The sequence below is a fragment of the Lissotriton helveticus genome, chromosome 7 (assembly GCF_964261635.1).
Source record: "Lissotriton helveticus chromosome 7, aLisHel1.1, whole genome shotgun sequence".
Classification (NCBI taxonomy): Eukaryota; Metazoa; Chordata; class Amphibia; order Caudata; family Salamandridae; genus Lissotriton; species Lissotriton helveticus.
Genome location: NC_136068.1, coordinates 1015190348 through 1015210536, shown reverse-complemented (window position 1 = coordinate 1015210536; position 20189 = coordinate 1015190348). Strand labels below are relative to the sequence as shown.

Here is a 20189-nt window from a genome sequence, read left to right as displayed (position 1 = left end):
CAAATTATATTTTACAAAATCTTTTATCTAAATTCTATTAGAAAAGTAAATAGCATTTCAAGCGCAAATTATAGCATTTATTAATACATTCAAGAAATTGCAAAATTAGAAAGTATATTACCACTCTGCCATAGGCGAGGGTATAACTGCAGTGAACAGGTTCCCAAGCTGACTGTCTTTCTGACCTCCTCGATGTCTACCTCCCAACAGGACTCCGCATTCGATCTTTTTGCCCCATCAAAATTTAAAGTCCAAAAATAATTCAAAGTCTTGTTGTACCAAAAATCGCTCAAACTGACAGCATGTCTTGGTGCGCAATAAAATTCACGGACCCAACTTTTTCCCTCTTTCACGCAAGCTCTTTTATACCCTTTTTCCCTCACTATCTAACTCAAAATTAAAACTTTTAGGGTCTGCATTCATTTCTCACTGGTCCATTAGAGGGGTGGTGATGGTCACCTCATGTCCTCCTTGCCCAAACCAGTTCTAGTTTTGCAATGTCATCCTCAAGTACTTTCTCATGGTAAAAATTGTCCACTTGGCAATTGTCATTCCGTCCTTGTATCTTTTGTACATCATAAGGCTACATCACGTCCATATCTCAGGCTTTTAAATGCAGGCATCCTTTGGCACGTCTTCTGCTTATAGGCCAGGCTGAACATGACATTTTTAGCTCCGAACACAGGCCATTCGCTCATTACTAGCATGTCTCGGGCATGCATAGGGGCCGAAGTCTCACTTAAACAGCCATTTTCGAACTAGGCCGCAGGGGCCTTAACGGGAACTAATATGAAAATAAAGACAACAGACTTTAGATATAGAATTTTAGCTCTTCTGTTTACTTCCCACCATTCTAATTTTCCCTGTTAGAGGTTACCTAGCATAAGCGCACACATATGCGTCCTTACTTACCAATTTCATTGTTTTGCCACAAAAACTTTTAACATGAGCACAAATACACACTTTTGTCCGATTATTTTATAATACCAAGCGCTATATTAGTATGACTCTTTGATTTATTAGTAAATTAGTTTTTGCAAAACAGCAATTAGTTTTCCCACGTGTAATTTTTTATTCTGTGTGTACTTGGTTGATTAGTTCTCATGTTTCACATGTTTAATGAATGTTACTGTTATAAGAGACTGACTTTACAAGGGGTACACAATAGTTTTTGTCTCTCCCCTGCTCCATTACCGTCCTGGCATTGCTCTTATAAACACTGGATTTCTACATGCCTAACCTCAAAATAGCTTCTCTCTGCAGTCCATGCTGATCTGATGTGGTAGCTACCTCTATTATGAAGGAGTGTGTGCCAAACTGCATATGCACCACCCAAACCCTTGGCTTGCCTTACACATTACTGCAGTGAATTGGTGTTTACTCAGTAAGATACAATTTGCATGTATTAATAGGCTGCCCAGTGGCCTAAAAGCCAGGGATGCCCTCATCAAGCATACAGGGCAATACACGGCTGCCTCTATACATTCCAAATGGAACAACCATTTGCAGTGCAATAGGTCTCACATTTGTAAAAGCTAGAGCTCTTGTTGTTGAGAATGACAAGGATTTTAACTTTTGTTTTATTGTATGTAGTGGAGCGATGATGTTTGCATAGCGCTATTACCATTCGTATGACCTTGCGGCACGGGAGAACCACAAAATTAGAAATCGATTATGGTATTGTCTTGGGAATGTTATTGGTGTGCATTTCAACTTTATTAATGTTTTGATACTGCATAAATACTTTACACGTTGCCCTAAGTTAAGCTCTATTTGTCTAATTAGGTTTGGAAATTTTATTGTTTTGCATTTCAACTTTATTACTGTTTTGATACTGCATAAATGCTTTACAAGTTGCCCTAAGTTAAGCTCTATTTTTCAAATTCGGTTTGGGAATTTTAATGTTTTGCATTTCAACTTTATTATTGTTTTGGTACTGCATAAAAACTTTACATGTTGCCCTAAGTTAAGCCTGTCTGCTCTGTGCCATACCCAGTGGTCTAACAAAACTTGAGGCCCCCCCTGCAAAGATCATGGAGGAGACACCCCATGCGCTGATCCAGGCAGGAGCTCTGGGACCAGCCCCCTGTGCACAGTGCCAGAGGGAGCCCCCTGCAGCTCGGGACCCCTCACCCCGCACCACAGGGGCTGCTTTTGTTACCCCACTGGCCATAGCTACCATGGGGTGAAGCTCAGATAAATTTAGGGGGCCTCATTTATGAGGCTGTGCGTCACTTTTACGCCGCCGGTGCGTCACTTTTTGTGACGCAGCAGTGGCGTAAAAAATGCACCTTGTTGCGCCATATTTACAAAGTGACGCATCTAGGTAGATGCGTCACTTTGTAAACCCCTGCGCCACATTATACCTGCGCCAGGTATAATGTATGCAAGGGGGGCGTATTGACGCAAGGAAGGTTCGTAGAAGTGATGCAGTGAAATCTATGAGATTTCACTGCGTCACTTTTAGGACGCCGTTGCGTCAAAATCTTGCGCCTGCCTCACAGCAGGCGTAAGACTGACGCAGGCCCTTTCACATGGGGCTTGCCCCATGTGAAAGGGCGCATTGCTGGAGTTGCGTCACTTTTGTGACACACTCCAGCAATGCGTCACTTTTGCGCTTACAGATACGTCAGAAATACTGACGTATCTGTAACTCCTTGCGACATGATGCGTCATACATTAAATATGACGCATCAGGAATGTCGCAAGGAGTGCGCACTGAGAAGTGACGCATCGCTGCTTTCATGCAGCGATGCGTCATTTCTCATAAATGAGGCCCAGGGACTTTAAGAGTTCACCATGACAAGAGGTGTGATTATTCCTTGGGTTAGGTAGTAACCCACCTCAAATAATAATCCAGTTTCTTACGAATATGCACTGGCTATGGACAGTATTTAGGCTCTGTAGCTTATTTCTACAAGGAGAGTATTTATGATGGTGTTCATAAAATACACATATTTTCTGTTTTATAAACAGAGCTTTGTCAGCAAGATATTTCTGGTGCTAAATGCATTTTTTGCTGCTGAAGAAGAGGGATAATGTGTCAAGTACTGTAGCATACCCGTACATCTACATAGCTGGAAAATGTGCTTTATTATGCTTCATATAGAGACCACGAGACGAGCAGACAGTCCATAAGTTGTCTGGAGACACAAACCCACAGTCAGAGACAGATCGACATCAAACTAACTGGAGATAAACACCACAGCACATGGCTTCTGTGACAGATCTCTACCCAGACAGAACTTCTGTAGACTCAAGAAAAACAACCCCCCAACATTAGACCCATATCTAATGGAAGGCATCAAGCAGGGCCGGAATGGGAACTAAAACCGGCCCTGGCAAAATGCTCGGCCGGCCCCCTTCCCCCCTGGGGGTTGTGGGTGCCGCCGAGCTCTTTGCAAGCTCCGGTTTTTGGCCGATTTTCTTACAGGGCCGATTTTGCAGCTACGGCCCTGTAACAAAAACGGCCACCGGCCCCCCTCCCGTGCGCTCACCAGGGGATTGCCCGGTGCCCACTACGGCCAGTCCGGGCCTGGCATCAAGTGTAGACTGAGCTGAAGGCAGACAGAGACGCTTCATGCCAACACACACCTTGAAACCGAGACAGACAGGAGAAAGCCGTATAAGCCAGCAGGAAACCCACATGGACATACTTACAGCTCCTGAAACAGGCATACATATGCCACTACACAAAACCTCTTGCCTGCCCTTTACAGTCTGACATCTTTAGCTACTAGCTCATATTCTTCCCTTGCTGTTTTGCAGATTTGGAGCCTGTCCCAGTACCCAAGAAGCAATGCAGTAAAGTCAGACCAGGTAATGTTTATAAAGCCTCAGCATCTCTGGTGGAAGAACTGCTGATTCAGATAATGTGTATAACATTCCAGCATCATAAGTGTTTAAGAGCCTTTAATCACAGGTAGTATACCGGTCTTTTACTGGTAATCCAAAGGCTGTGTGCAACGGGGGTTGGGTACTCTACAGCAGGTTGGGTGCATTTTGTCTAAGGGGGTTGGGCATATGTTCAACTTTTAATATGATCAAAACCTTTCGAAATGTATTGAAAAAAATTAAGATGAGTTTATAGTTAGGCGTTGAAAAGAGATAAGAACTGATGTTTGCAAACCGAAACCTCACAAAATTTGCCAGTTATTGATTAGTGAACTAACTATAACTTGCACTCCTGTAATGCACTGCTTATGACATCATAATTACACCCCTCATTGTATGTAAAATTAGATTATTGACAACATCACCTTTGACATTTCAAATGAAATTATTGATGACATCACCTTGTCATTGTGATAGCGTGCTACAGGGTTTGTGGACTTGAAGTAGTTTAGCATGTTACAACTTTGCTCCATGTTCTATCATCAGTCAAGTGTTATTGGATATAAACCCTGATTATATCTCGCCAGACCGGTTACTCCATCACAACGGTGACGGATATCCCATCCGCCGAACTATAAATCCAATGGGATATAATGGGGTTTTATATTTCGCCAAATGGGATATCCATCACTGTTGTGAGGGAGTAACCTATCCACCGAGATCTAAATGAGGCCCATAATCTTTGACCAGATGACGGACACAGAGCATATCTGTTTAGTCACCCTAATTTTCTGGATGTTACCTTCTTTTTACTGGCATACACACACCTAACATATAAAATTAATCCTCAAACCTGTACTATAACTTCAGCAGTTATAGTTATACTTATGTCAAGAAACTATAACTTGTGGCCTAAAGTTACTTAACAGCACGAGGTGTAGTTTCTTCAGATAGGTAAAACGTCAACCAAACTGTAACGTCCATGTAATATTAGTTTTTTTCAGTGAATTTCTATGTTTTTTTAAATGCAAAGCAATATATAATTACAGTACGTTAATACAACCACGGCCTTGCACGGCCTTCGGCGTGCAGCGGTGGTCTGCAGCCAAACCCCCTTGCATGCATCCAACCCCACACTGTGCACTGCCTTTGGCTGTGCATGACAGGGATGTGAGTGGGTGAGGTTTTTTTTCCCAATGGTGCTTCTGATCCACAGGTACCAGCAGATCCTTGATTTGTGTTCCCCAAAAAATTGGGACAATTTATTGCCCATGAGGGGACCCTTAGGGGACCTGCCATGTATCCTATGGGGCCAGGATACCTGTATTCAGACCCCTTATGTGTTTTCACATTTTATTTTTCTCTCCCTTGGGCTAAACAACAAACAAAATGGCAGCCCCAGCTTTCTTTCCAGGGTGAGACCAGCCAATCAGGGTTTTGATTTCCCCTTGATCCGCGGGTAGCCCTCAAATCCCCTGCAGGTGGATCCATGTCAGATACGGGTCCCTAGATATGTATACATTTCTTTTTTGAATAACTCTTAAACCACTGAACAGATTTACCCCACATTACATTAAGCACTCTTTCTGGGCCAAGATCTAGCTTTCTGACAAATTTGATGTAATTCAGTTCAGCGGTTTGGGCTGTAGTCGTGTTCAAATCTTGCAAAATCCCCATAGACATTGCATGGGGAAAACTGTTTTGGATCATCCTTTTTCCCGGCCCCATTTGACGAATTACCTCAAAACTTTCCAGACAGCAGCTCTAGCACAGTGATATCCACGCCGAGATAGAAATGGACAAAGTCTTTTGCCATTTGTACAGCAAAGTCTTTAAGCATAGGATTAGCACAGTGCTATCAACGCCGAGCTGTAAAATGACAGAAGCCATTTACCACTCCAGGCACAATATTACAGCTTTGGATTGGTAAAATACCATCCAAGCCAACCTGAAATGAATAAAAGCAACCCCTGAGACATGTTTCGCTGTCATTACAGCTCTCCGGAGAGGTTTAGCTTTGTCCAGACACAAGGGATCACCCAGTATAAGTCAAAACAATACCCTTGCAGGCATATAGTGATGCATAAATTATGCAAAAAAGGGGGAGAGAACTCTGGGTAGTTCCCAAGTTTAGGTGAAAGGCAGCTCCTGTATAGAGCACCCTCAAGACCAGTGACACTCTAAATTTGCTCACCTCAAATGTCTGCTTTTCTATCAAAGTTTTTAAGCATTGGATTAGCACAGTGCTATCCACGCCGAAATAGAAATGTGAAAACTACATGTCCCAGAATTCATGGGCATGTCAAACAGGAAATTACATAAAAACAGTTGCTGAAGGTATTACCACTTACCGTGACCAAGGCTGCAAGGCTGAAACGCGTCCGTGTGCAGACTGGGCTCTGTTTAAATAAATCTTGAGGAAAACCTTAAGTTCCTCAGTGCGGCGTTTTCTTGTTGAAAAAAAAAAAATAAATATATATAAATCTCCACAAATATTTTTTACAAAATCCTCTTTTTGCCAAATGTGTGCATTGAAAGTTGCAGGGGGATCTGGCAAGCGGTGGCTGAGAAAAAAGGTGGGTTGCAAAATGCAAAATCCCCTTGCATTTTCCATTGATCTCTGTAAGATTAATAAGCACTATTGCAAAAACTGCCAAACGGATTTACACCAAATTTGGCAGGAAGCTAGGTCTTGGTTCGGAGAGTTTGCTTTTAGTGATTTGATAATAAATCTGTTCAGTAGTTGTTGAGAAATTATGGTACGAAAATACTTATTTATCTGCGACGGCTGGGACTGAAAGAGGCTCGCGAGAGTCGTGCCGAACCGTCAATTTTAAAATAATGTTTTTTGATTTGCCCTGGGAGCTTTTTTCCTCTTCCGTCAAATCCCTCCTGTGGGAGTCAGACTTCTTCGGTAGCGAGCACTTTGATTGGCTGTCAGCAACATGAGAAAAATGTTGCCTCCCGGCACATAGAAAGACAAGAGAGGTTCCATTGGAAAGCGGAGGATTACCCCTTTCCAATGGCACCCCTCCCTAGTGGATCCCTGCCTGGGGATCACCTCAGGAGGGTGATCCCTAAACAGGGATCCACCTACCGGACACCAGGGAGGGGGAGCAGCCCCATGGGCAAGGGTCTTTGCTCCCCCCCCAATTTCTTTGTGGCATATTCAGTCTTCCTGCCCCCTGGGGGGCAGATCAGGGCAATAGCCCCCAATCTGGCCTCCCAGGGGGGCAGAAAGCGCACTAGGCACCAGGGATTTATTTTTAAAGCACATTGAGGGGTAGGGGCTGCCCAAGATCCACCCCTATAGAATTCCACAGTCTTTCTGCCCCCCCCCAGGAGGCAGAAGGGGCAATAGCCCTTGATCTGCCCTCGGGGGGGGGATCAGAAAGCCAACTAGGCTCCAAGGATATTTTTTTATGTATAGAGGGGTGGGGGCTGCCCAAAATGGGCATGCCAATGCCCTCATTCCCCCAAAAATATTCCACATTCTTTTTCCACCCCCTCAGGAGGCAGGTGGGGACAGAAGCCCCCAATCTGCCCCCCCCCCAGGAGGGTAAAAAGCACACTAGGCACCAGGTTTTTTTTTACGTAGAGGTGGGGTCTGGCCAAAATGGGCATGTAAATGCACTCCTCCCCAAAAAAGTGTGCCAGAGTCTTGCTGTCTCCTCGGGAGGCAGATGAGGGCAATAGCCCCTGATATGCCTCCCCAGAGGGCAGAATGTCCACTAGACACCAGGGATTATGTTTTTGTTTTTTATTCGTAGGGGCTGGGGCTGCCCATAATAGGCATGGCAATATCCCAACCCCCCCCAAATATTGCCACAGTCTGTCTGCCCCCCCCCCAGGAGGCTAATAGGGGAAATTGCGCCTTATCTGCCCCCTTAGGGGCGGAAAGACCATTAGGCACCAGGGGTTATGTTTTTCGTTATACGTAGGGGTTGTCCAGATTGGGCATGCCAATGCCCCCACCCGCTATAAAAATTTGCCTCCATCTTTCTGCCTCCTTACCGGGAGGCAGATGGGGGCAATAGTACCTAATCTGCCCCTGGGTGGGGGGGGGCAGAAAGCCCATCAGGCATCAGGGATTGTGTTTTTTATATGTAGGTGTGGGGCTGCCGAGAATGGGCATACTAATGCCGCCTTTTCCCCCCTACGGGAGGGGGACAGAAAGCCCACTAGGCACCTGTGATATTTTTATGGGCATGCCAGGGAGAAGCCCCATAGGCAAGGGTCCCTCTCCTTTTTTAGGCACACATTTTGACTGTTTCAGTGATATTTTTAGTCTCATCTGCACCCAAGCGGGGGCAAAAAAACATTAGAAGCCAGGGAGAGTTTGTATGTGTGTGAACTGGAGTTTGCAGATGGTCTGCATGTTCTGACTTTTGGCTAGCATTTTGCTGGCAGTGTGCGTGGACCAGCAGTTGGCTAATGGTGTCGGTGGACTTGCGCTTGATGACGGCTGTAAAGGATCTTCTGAATACAGTTAGTAATATTTAAATATATATTTTATTGGAGGGCATCACATCAGGTTCTAACCTGCGCTGTCTATATCCTGAACTGCATTGCTGTTACTTGAAAGTCTCTCAACCTTCTGTTGTGATCTTGTCCACACTGTGGTAACGCACCTCGCGCCACGGTGGAATGTTGGATTAGAGGGATTCCATTCAGAGAAGCGCACGCCGGAGAATCAGTTGATAGTTGCTGACTGAAGACGGCGGGTGCGCTGACGCTGTGTTGCTGTATCGGAATAAAGCCTTGAACCCATACTTTGTCTCCGCCTCATGTTGTTCCCTACAACATGTTCTTGGCGACGAGGGTGTCTTCGGTCAGCAGGCGACACGGCGTACAGCGAAAAATTAGTGTGTGGAAAAGATCAGTGTTTCAGTGAGGCGAATCATCATCTGGTGTGACAGACTACTTGTCACCAGTTTGACGAGAAGTGAGTAAATAGCGCTGTGCCACCTGATTGATTCCGAAAGATTGAGAGACTAAATACACGCAATATAGATTAAGAGCTAAGAAGGATTCCCACACAGTTATCACCGCTTAAATAAGCATCGCGGTGGAGCAGATGAACATTTGTGTAAAAGTGTGAGGATAGCGTTATAAGAACGTCTGCGCGAATATATCTAATGTTGGCAGTGTGAAACTGAAGGTGATCACTTGTGACAGAAAAAACTAGTGGGTGGAGTGAAATTGAAGTGTTAAACTTATCTTCTGTCAAACCCTTTGAGGAAATAAAGGAGATGAACGGCGCTGCGAGAAGAGATCACATATTAGTGACAGAAAAACGAGCGCGTTGGTGTGAACATGACGTGTTGATGTTACCTTCTGTCAGACTCTGTTAGGCGATCAAAGAGAGGAACGGCGCTGTGGGAAACTTAAAGGCAAAGAATGTGCCAGCTGACTGACATTGACACGTGTTGAGAGAAAACAAAGCGTGTTCCAGTCAAATTTGCGATCTTTCCAACAAGTAGAGCTGAGGTGTGCAACATTATGGGAGAAACACTGCCATTTTGTGGTTTAAAGTGGTACACACAAAATATTTAATGTACTGCTAAAAGGTTTGCTTTGTAAACGTTGGTGTGTATAAATAAGGAAAAGTGAACTGCTTCTCAATCAAAATCATTTTTTTTATTACTTCATTTTCTTCTGAATACAATTCCTATATGTGAGAAGAAACATTTTATCAAAAGATTTCGAAACTGATAGGAGTAAGCTAACAATTTTCAACAATATTCACTAGTCATTTTATTTTAGCATTGAAACATCCTTTGGTAATTCATAATGGATGTAACAGCCCTTGACGTCTCAGCGGTATCTACTCCCCCTCACTTTCTCAGTCAACCAGGGATTCCTAGTATAGAATGGGATGAGTGGATTAAGATGTTTGATAACTACTTGGAAGCTTTGAATGTGCAGGATTACAGTAGCAATAGGAAAAAAGTGATTTTACTTACCAATTTAGGAAAGGAAGGACAACACATCTGTAAGTACTTACCTGTTGCTAACAATGGTTGGTCAACCCATTGAGGATGTTTATGAAGAGGCACGGAAAAGATTGGAATTGAGATTTGCCAAAGAAACTAATATTGTGTTGAGAAGATACAAATGTTATACCCAGCCTCAGAAAGTAGGGGAGTCCATTGATGACTTTGTCACTAGACTTCGTGAACTCTCTTTAAAATGTAAATTTGGCCCCATGACTGAAGAAATGATTCGGGACCAACTGATTGTTCAATGTAGGAGCAGAAAGACACAGGAACATTTATGGGCTGCCAAGGATCCCTCTCTCAAGGATGCAATTGACATTGCTAAAATAATTGAAGAGTTGGATTCTTGCATAAAAGAGATGCATCGTAGAAATTCTAAACTTAACATGTCCAATGAGAATGAAACTTCTGTTGTGGAGGGTTGTGAAGGGGAGGTGGCTGCCTCTACTAAATTCAAGGGTGGAAAGAGTACGTTTGGGGGTAGAGCGTATCCAGTAGGTTTGGCAGTAAGACATGTGGAAAGTGCAGTAGTACTTACCACACATCTGACTCCAAGCAGTGTTGGGCCATTGGGAAAGAATGCAGAAGGTGCGGCTGCAGGGCCATTTTGCAAGAATGTGTAGAGATGCAAACAGAGGAAAAGTAGCAATGCTATCAGAAGAGTCTAATGTTAATGAATGTTCATACAGAGTTGATAACATTTTGTGTGTTGAACCTTATTTACATGATAGCGTTGAGAAAGGGGAAATTCTTCTCACCGAACCCCACAACTTAAATGATAGAAGAAGAAACAGACCCAAAGCAGGATTTGTCATTGAAAAGAAGAAAGTTGATCTAATGGTTGATTCGGGGTTATTGTATACCATCATACCTAAAAGAATTTTCAAGCAGGAGTGGCCTAACAAGAAATTGTTACCCAAGGATATTAACCCCGGGGGGTATCAAGGCGAGCAGATAAACATACTAGGCTACATGCCAACTGATATTGCCTTCAAAAACAGGTCTGTCAGAGGTAAAGTGTACATAGCAGAATCTGGCCCCCCTATTTTGGGATGGTATCACCAATATGACCTCCATGTTAGAATTGACCCACACGCTGTTGAACAAGTCATGGTAGTGGACGACCTTTCAGTGGAAGACATTTTGGAGGGAGGTAAAAGAGTTTTCAGAGATCAGCTTGGCAATCGGGAGGGCTATGTCCACAAAATAAAACTTAAACCTAATGCTGTCCCTGTCCAACACAAGCTGAGATAAGTTCCCATCATGGTAAGAGGAAAGGTGAAGAAAATGTTAGACGGAATGTTATCTAGTGGAGTCATAGAGCCGATTGAGTGCTCATCTTGGGTTTCTCCAGTTGTAATTTCAGAGAAGGCAGATGGAAATTTGCGTTTCTGTGTTGATCTGAGAAGTTTGAATCAGAACATTATTCCTGACACTTTTCCACTACCTAACATAAATGAACTTATGGTGTTGCTTAGAGGGGCCAAATACTTTTCCAAGCTTGACCTTCGTCATGCTTATCATCAGATACGTTTGCATGAATCTTCAAAGCACTTGACAGCCTTCATCACCAATGAAGGTATATTTCAATTTACAATGATGCCCTTCGGGTTATGTTTGGCTGCAAGTGTATTTCAGAGGATGGTCACAGAAGTTTTCAAAGATCTAAAAAATTTCATCTATTTTCAGGATGATATCCTGGTATTCGGCGACAGTGTGAGCAATCACAACATTGCCTTGAAAGATGCCCTTGGCAGGATACTGGAATCAGGTTTAACTTCACGCACGGAAAAAATTTCTTTTCTTGCAACTGAGGTGGAGTACCTAGGGCATTCCATCTCGTCTGATGGTGTTAAACCAAAGAGAGACTTACTGGCGTCTATAAGATTGGCTCCTGTTCCTATTAATAGAGACCAATTGCGCTCATTCATTGGATTAATTGAGTATTACTAAAAATTTGTAAAAATCTTCGCAAGCAAAACCGAACCTCTTAAGGCACTCATGAGGAAAGGTGTCAAGTTTCGTTGGGGAGGTGATCAACAAAAAAGTTTTGAAAACATCAAACTAAAAATATGTGATGCAGGCATTTTGGTTCCTTTTGATGTGAATGCAAAAACTATTATCACTGTGGATGCAAGTGACACTGGTATTGGGGCTGTATTGTTGCAGAATGATGGCACTACTGGGAAAACGGTAGCATTCTCCTCTCGCACCCTGACTCCCACTGAGCGTCATTACTCAGTTATAGAAAAAGAGACCCTAGGTGCTGCTTGGGGTGTAGAACATTTCAGGACGTATGTATGGGGGCGCAGATTCATGCTACGCACTGACCACAAGCCTTTGCTAAAAATACTGTCACCAGGGGGTATAGGGAAGGGGTCAGCTAGACTTGCTCGGGCTACAGGAATATAATTTTAGCTACAGGAATATCATTTTAGCATTGAATTAATTTCAGGATGGCACAATGTCCAAGCGGATTGCATGTCGTGCCTGTCCTTAGACTGGGAGGAAGTAGACAAGGATGGCGTGTCCAAGAGGGAGAGGGAAGGAGATATCTCTAGTGTTGACCATGTGGTTCAGTGGAGTTGCGGTGCTGTCAGTACCGAGGAATGGGCAGAGGCTATGTTTCAAGATGAAGTTCTTAAAGGGGTCCTCAACCTCATTGTGAAGGGCAGACGTAGGAAAAGCACTTTGCTCATCAGCATTGGATCTTTTAATGCGGTCATTGATGAGTTATCCACTGTTGCGGAGAATATTATCATGCGAGGTGATAAGATAATCCCCCCATTTGGTATTCGTAAGAGACTATTTGATTTAGCCCACGAAGGACACTTGGGTCAGACCATTACAAAGAAACGCTTGAGAAATGAATTCTGGTGGCCGGAATGGATGGTGATGTGGTTGATTGGGTTGAGAGATGCAGCGAGTGTTATGAGAGCGAGAAAAGACTTAAATTGGGACCCCAATCTGTTCCTAGTTCTATTCATGACCCAGGTGTGGTTTGCCACAGCATTTGCCTTGATTTCATTGGGCCCATGCCAGGTGTTCACCCTAGCAAAATATTTGGCATGGTCGTTATGGATGTCCATTCCAGATGGCTCTGTGTGTATCTCCTTCCCGAAATAACCACTAGAGTTACCATTAGAGTACTACGCATGATTTTCAAAGAGGAAGGTTATCTCACTGTCCTTATTACGGACAACAGAACCCAATTGACTTCCAGTGAAATTAGAGAATTTTTAAGAGAGTGTGGTATCAAATATTCACTCACCACTTTGTATAACCCGCAATCCAATGGAATTGTGGAAAGGGCCAATCGCATGATTAAGGGAGCTATAAGTTTGGCCCTCACTAACAATCTTGACATAGATGAAACTTTGAGCGAATTAGTATGGGCTTATCGCACAACTGAGAATTCCACTACGGGTGTGGTTCCCTTCATTGCCATACGATGCAGGAAACCTACTTCTAAATTAGTGCCTCCATGGATCAGAAGATTGTTGGAAGGGAAAGATGTGGGTGGAAGTGGCAAGGGTACCCCTATGTTCGCTTCCACCAAAGGACATACCTAGGAGAAGAACTTGTCTGGTATTCATGTAGGTGATTGGGTCAAAGTCCGATCAGGACGTTAAGTCAGAGGTTTATGCAAGTTTCGTGGTTCCTTCAAAGTTAGGGAAGTGCATCCATTTTATGTTGTGTTGGATAATGGAGAAAAATTGAACAAAGTATTGCTCACGAGACCATTCTTCTAAAACCTTTGTTAGGAAAAATTAATGTTCAGGTTACATGTTGACTCACGATGATCAATTGCTTAACAGTGCTCGTAATGGTGCGAAGACGAGGGCTCCAGGCCCTGATTGGGACAACTTGAGCACTAGCCAAAGGGCTATTACCGCAAACGAGGATTCTCATGATTCTCAAGACACCTCACCCTACCAGAGACCCTTGTGAGTCAGGAGACTTCCTCAACATTTGCATGATTTCATGGTGGGATGACTTATTGCTTTTGTTTTATGTTTCTACCTTTCCCCACCCCGTTCTTCTCCCCTATTCCCACTCTTCTTCTTTTTTTTCCCTTCATGTTCCCTACCTGTGTGTAGAGGAAAGGGGGGTATGTTGTGATCTTGTCCACACTGTGGTGACGCACAGCGCGCCACGGTAGAATGTTGGAGTCTAGGAATTCCAATCAGAGAAGCCCACGCCAGAGAATCAGTTGACAGCTGCTGACTGAAGACGGCGGGTGCGCTGACGCTGTGTTGCTGTATCGGAATAAATCCTTGAACCCATACTTTGTCTCCGCCTCATGTTGTTCCCCACAACACCTTTCTTTTAGAACTTCTGCCCCTTCTACTTCTAAATGACATCACAGTGTCATTACATCATTACATTCTCCCCTCTCCCCCCTAAAATGATTAAGACAACAAACAAAACAAAACAAATACACAAAAAAATAATAGTGTTCAATTAATCTCTCAGGCCTTTTTTAATTTCTTTCAGATCTTCTGTGTATACATTCCTTTTTGTTGGCCACTTGGGTGTATATTTTCTTGTTCAACATTCGGTCCAGCTTTCCTGAAGAAAGATCTGTTTCTTGTTTTTATTCTTTCATCATTCCTTGCAGTCATTGCCGTTCTTTGAACCTTTGTTACTTCTTAAGGTACAGGATGAAACCTACTTTGTGATTTCCTCACTTGCTGTTGTCGAACCAACACAAGATCACCAACTTGATAATCTTGACTTTGATATTTTCTTCCCTTTTCAGCATACTACTTCTTTTTTTCCTTTGCATCTTTATCTTTTTCCATCACTTCTTTATGAACTCTTGGAGGAGTTGTTGGTAGATGTGGCAAACGAGTCTGTCTCGATTGTCCAAACATTAAATCTGAGGGACATTTTCCAGTTGACACATGTGGGGTATTTCTATAATCTCTTAAGACTTGACACAGTGCTTGATTTATTGAAATTTGCAACAGTTGTGCTCTTTGTTCAGCTTTTTTAATTGTAGCTATTGTCTTTCTATTATTCCATTGGCTCTGGGCCACATTGGAGTTATCCTTCTGTGCACTATTCCTAAATAGCTCATACATTTTTGAAATTCATAACCATTAAATGGTGGTCCGTTGCCTGTTTTTAAAACATTTCGAATTCCCCACGTTAAGAATATTTAATCTAATACTGGAAGTACTGTTGACGAAGATGTTGATGATATTAACTTCACAATGGGAAAACAAGAATACTCATCTATTATTGCTAATAAGTAATGTCCAGATTCTAATGGTCCATAGAAATCTGCTGCTACATTGGACCATACAGCATCTGGCAACTCAGACATGTGTAGTTCCTCAATTCCTTTTTCCTTTGAAGTACAACTTCTTCAACTTGCTTGTCTAATTCCTGGGAACCACAATTGTTCTCTTAGAAAATTCTTTGTTGCAGAAATGCCTCTATGACTTTCATGAGCCAAATCAATTACACGACGCTGGAGGCTTTCTGGTAATATTATTTTGTTTCCTCTAAGTAATATTCCTGAACTTATATTCTTAAATGCTAGTATATCATTTTTCTTAACATTTGGCTGAAATTGACTTCCATTTGTTATTAATCTCCACTTATTTTCATGCCTAATTTCTTTGACTTTTCGAAGAGTGCAATCTTTTTGTGTTTCTTCAATTAATTCATTTTCTTTTATGATTCCTCGAACTGCTGATCTGACTATGAAATGTATGTATTCTTCAACCTCTAGCTGTTGCTCAATATTTGTTTCAGATTAATGCCTAGATAAATAGTCTGCCGGATGATATTCTTTTCCTGGTTTATGGATAATCCTAAAATCATAATCCCTGAGTCTCATTCCCCACCTTTCAATTCTTGGTGGCATTTTTGTCTTTGGATTTCCAAAAATGGAAACTAGGGCTTGATGATCGGTGATAATTACAAATAATTTATCATAAATGAAATCATGAAAATGTTCCCATGCCCAAACAACAGCTAGACTTTCCTTCTCAGGTTGAGAATATTTCTTTTCCACTTTGGATACACTTTTGGTAGCATGGGAGACTACTTACTTTGGGGCTTCTCTTCCAGGTTTGTGCTGCACTAAAATTGCTCCCAGAACTACAGGACTGGCATCCACTACAAGTTCTGTACATAAGTGTGGATCAACATATTTTAAGTTTGCTGCATTTGATATTTCCAATCTTATTTCTTTAAATACTTGTTCACATTCATCATTCCACAGAAATGTCCGTCCCTTCTTTGTCAGCTCTCTCAGTGGTGAACTTACAGTTGCAATTTTTTTATATATCTTGCACAATAACTCGCCATTCCTAAAAAATATCGTAATTCTGTTATGTCTTATGGTCTTTGTATTGCATTTAAAGCTGTTATTTAAATGGTATCTGGCCTCATTCCTTTTTCTGAGAATATATGCCCAAAAGTTTTTAATCCTTTTTATTTATTTCACATTTCTTCATATTTAAAGTCAATCCAACTTTTTGGAGTTGTTGACATACTCCATCTAATGCTTGATCATGCTCCTCTTGTGTCTTTCCAAAGACCAAAATATTATCACTGTAAGTCATACAATTTTGCACTGGCCTTAAGATATTCTTTATAATCTCTTGGACGATCTCGGCTGCTGAACAGATCCCAAAGTTTAATCGTTTATACCTAAATAGTTCCAAATGTATTTAAAACGTTGTAATGTATCTGGACTGATCATCAATTTCTAATTGGTGATATCCTTTGCATAAATCAAGTTTTGAAAACACTGTCGCCCCATTTATAGTGCTTATCATATCATTTAAATGAGGGCCTAGATATCGCTCTCTTTCGATAGCTGTATTAGGAATTCTCATGTCCACACATATTCTGATGTCATCAGCGTCTTTTTTGGAACAATAACAATAGGACTTACCCAAGGTGTTGGACCTGTTACTTCTTCAATTATATCTTGTTCAAGTAGTAATTTAATTTATTTCTCCACTTTTTCTTGCATATGCACTGGTATTCTCCTATGTGTTTGTGCCACTGGTTTTATTGTTTCATTTATATGTAAAGTAATTTTCGTGTCTTTTAATTTACCTAGTCCATCAAATAAGTCAGGATATCTTCTCAGAACTGGGTGATCTGTTGAGATATTGCAATTCATTACTAGTAGACCAATGAGTTGAGCAGTTACAATACTTACCAAGCATGGGCCTGGAACTTCACCTTTTAACACATGTATATCTTCTCTACTTGTTATATTCCCATATTGTAGTGTTTCTTCAAATTTTCCTACCCATAGAACTGGACGTTTAGCTCCCCACTGAAAAACACTAACATTTGATGGACTCAATGTAGGTTGTTGTTTCATTTTCATGTATTCAGTTATAAACATTATATTGCATGTTGCTCCACTGTCTAAAACAAATGGCACTTTCTGAAGTCCAACCATTAAATCTTCAGATGTGTTTTAAAAAAAAAACCAATCTCTTAAACATGTTAATTTGTTGGAAATCACTGTTTTCTTGCATCATGTATAGCTTTTCTGATTGTTCAAATTCTTCATCTGAATTTTCTTCAATTGCTTCCCTGTGTGATACATATGTTGTGTTTCCACTTTTTTTTATATCTGAGTTAACTTGCTTCCAGTTTTCTTTTCTTGTATCAAATTCGTTCTTCTCCCTCTTAAACCTGCATACACTTGCAAAATGATTGTACCTTCCACATTCTTTAAATTGTTGTCCTATTGCTGGACATGTTTTTTGATGTGGGAACTGAAATCGTTTCCATTTTTCCTCCTACATTTACTTTTTTGACATTTCTCTAATCTGTTCAATTGCTTTAACTCTCCCTTCTTCCATGTTTGTAGCATGTTTATGAGCGTGCATTTCTGTTTTTGCCATGCGCAGTATTTCTTGTAAGTCATACGTATTTTCAAAAAGTTTTTTCTGAATTTTACTGAGATACATCCTTGTATTACTCTTAACCATATGGCCTCCTCATTGCGTATTAAATTCACAGAACGTCACAATTTATTTTAGTCTAGTGACATAATTATCCATTGTTTCATTTTCTCTTTGACACAATATTAAAATTATATCTTTGAAAATCCAAATTTCTTTGAGTGAAAATTTTTGCATTTAAGCATTTCATGAGTCCATCATAGGTGTTTCTTTCATTCTCTGGGAATGTAACTATTAAACCCTCCGCTGCACTGAACGTTCTGCTCTGGTGCGGAACGTTCTATTGCGCGGGTGGGGCTGGAACGTTCAGCGGACGTGCGCAGCACTATCGAGGTAGTGCACGCGACGTAAGCTGAACATGCGCAGCATTAAAGGGGTTAAATCTTCCCCATCATCTCCTACAAGGTTGAGTAATAGATCTTTTGCTTGTTCATCAGTATGTTTTTTACATATTGCTTTTAAAAGTTTTCAAATCTCCTTGTACATTTCTCACATCTTTGTGCAACATTTTCGTGTTCAGCTAAATTAAAAGGTAATGGTCTTCTGAAAATTGTACTTGAAATATTCCCAGTAACGTCTTCTTCATTATATATTTCCGAATTCATATTTATAACAACTGCATTGCTTGTGTCTTCCGAAGTCATATTTGTTTTGAATATTTCTGTATTTAATTTCCTTTTTTTCTAAATGTATTATTACTGTCTTAATATATTATATCATGTATTGTTTACCTTATTTATATGGCATGTATGTATCTTTTTTCACGTTTTGTTTATTGTATTAGTGTGCACATCACAGCTGTTTCCATAAGCGCATGTACACTCCTTTTATCTTTTTTTATTTAGGCTTGTTTATTCATAAGTATTTCCTGTGTGCGTGTGCTATTATTCAGTTTCCTTTCTTTGCATGTGTGTATTATGCTCCGTACAGGCAGGATTACATTTGGCCCTGTAGTCACGTTTGCACAAGCTCATCTGTTTTTCTTTAAATAAGTCGATCGAGCTCTTCTTAGCAGCACGCGCATTCACGCTTGCGCACGTTCAGCTGTTCTACATCAAAGTAATCGCTCAAGCCCCCCCTAACAGTACGCGCATGAATTAACCAATCCGTCCTAGTTCTCGTTCCTGCTGTTTTCCTTTGAAGAGATTGCTCATGTCTTTCCAACAGCGCGCGCTCACTGAGTCACTAACTCGCCTAAATTTAATCACAAATGCTGAAATAACTCCACAGTTCAACCCCACTGCAGCCTTTTAGACGGCCAACTACTCACGATCGATGGTGGATTCTTGAAGCTTTTTCACAATTCGTTTTCCATCGGCTTTCTGCAGGAGGTTATTAACTCCTGAGGTCTTTATGCGTGTTCTCCTTTCCGCTCGTCGCCATTGTAAAGGATATTCTGAATACAGTAAGTTATATTTAAATATATATTTTATTGGCGGGCATCACATCAGGTCCTAACCTGTGCTGTCTATATCCTGAACTGCACTGCTGTTACTTGAATGTCTCTCAACCTTCCTTTTAGAACTTCTGTCCCTTCTACTTCTAAATAACATCCCAGTGTCATTACATCATGACAACGGTGTGTGTAGATTGGCGCTTGCGTGGTGGTGTGCGTGGAGTGGCACTTGGCTGGCAGTGTATGTAGACTGATGCTTGGCTGACTGTGTGCATGGATGGTGCTTGGCTGCAGGGCCAGAATGCCTGTAGCGGGCATGGGGCATTTCCCCAGTGGCCGTAGGGGTGGGGGCTGGTTTTCGGGGGGGGCAGTTTTGTCACTTGGGCACCGGTTTTGCAGCAGTGCTACAATATCGGCCTCCAGTAACATTACGCGGGAGCAGTACTTTTTACTAGCAAGCCCTCCCATCCAGAGACTATCGAGTAGCAATCTGTTAAGGCTGGTTGCTATTCCCAGTGTGGCCCTGCTTGGCTGGTGGTGTGCAGGATGGCGCTTGGCTGGTGGAGTGCGAGGGTGATGTTTGGCTGGCAGTGTGCGTCGATATTGCTTGGCTGACTGTGTGCATGGGTGGCATTTGCTTGACGGTGTGCATGGATGGCGCTTGACTTGCGGTGTGCATGGATGGCGTTTGGCTGGTGATGTGTGAGGATTGAACTTGGCTGGTATTGTGCATGGATGGTAGTGTGCATGTACTAACTCTTAGCTGGCGTTGTGGCTTGCATGGCTCCCCCAGCGTTTTCTTACCCACAATGCCCCACAAACCTAAACTTTACTTACAAAGTCACATTTTCCTCACATCTCTGTGTGGGTAAATTGTAGGATCTTCGGGACGCTGTTTGTATGCTCAGGCTCGCGAACTTGCCCATGCGGTCGCCTATAGGCGCGGCCATCTTGTTTTTCAATTGTCCCCCCAGTTTGCGATGCCTTATTTCCTGTTCTGGGTCACGTATA

At 42.0% G+C, this 20189-nt stretch overlaps 1 protein-coding gene across 1 annotated transcript in view; it reads left to right on the top strand.

Moving 5' to 3' along the window:
* Positions 1 to 20189, top strand: part of LOC144767187 (hepatitis A virus cellular receptor 1 homolog) — a 241000-nt gene that overhangs the window by 81326 nt on the left and 139485 nt on the right. Inside the window, exon 3 of the mRNA XM_078650749.1 lies at positions 3769 to 3819. Within this exon, the coding sequence (XP_078506875.1) occupies positions 3769 to 3819 (51 nt within the window). The remainder of the gene's footprint in view (positions 1 to 3768; positions 3820 to 20189) is intronic.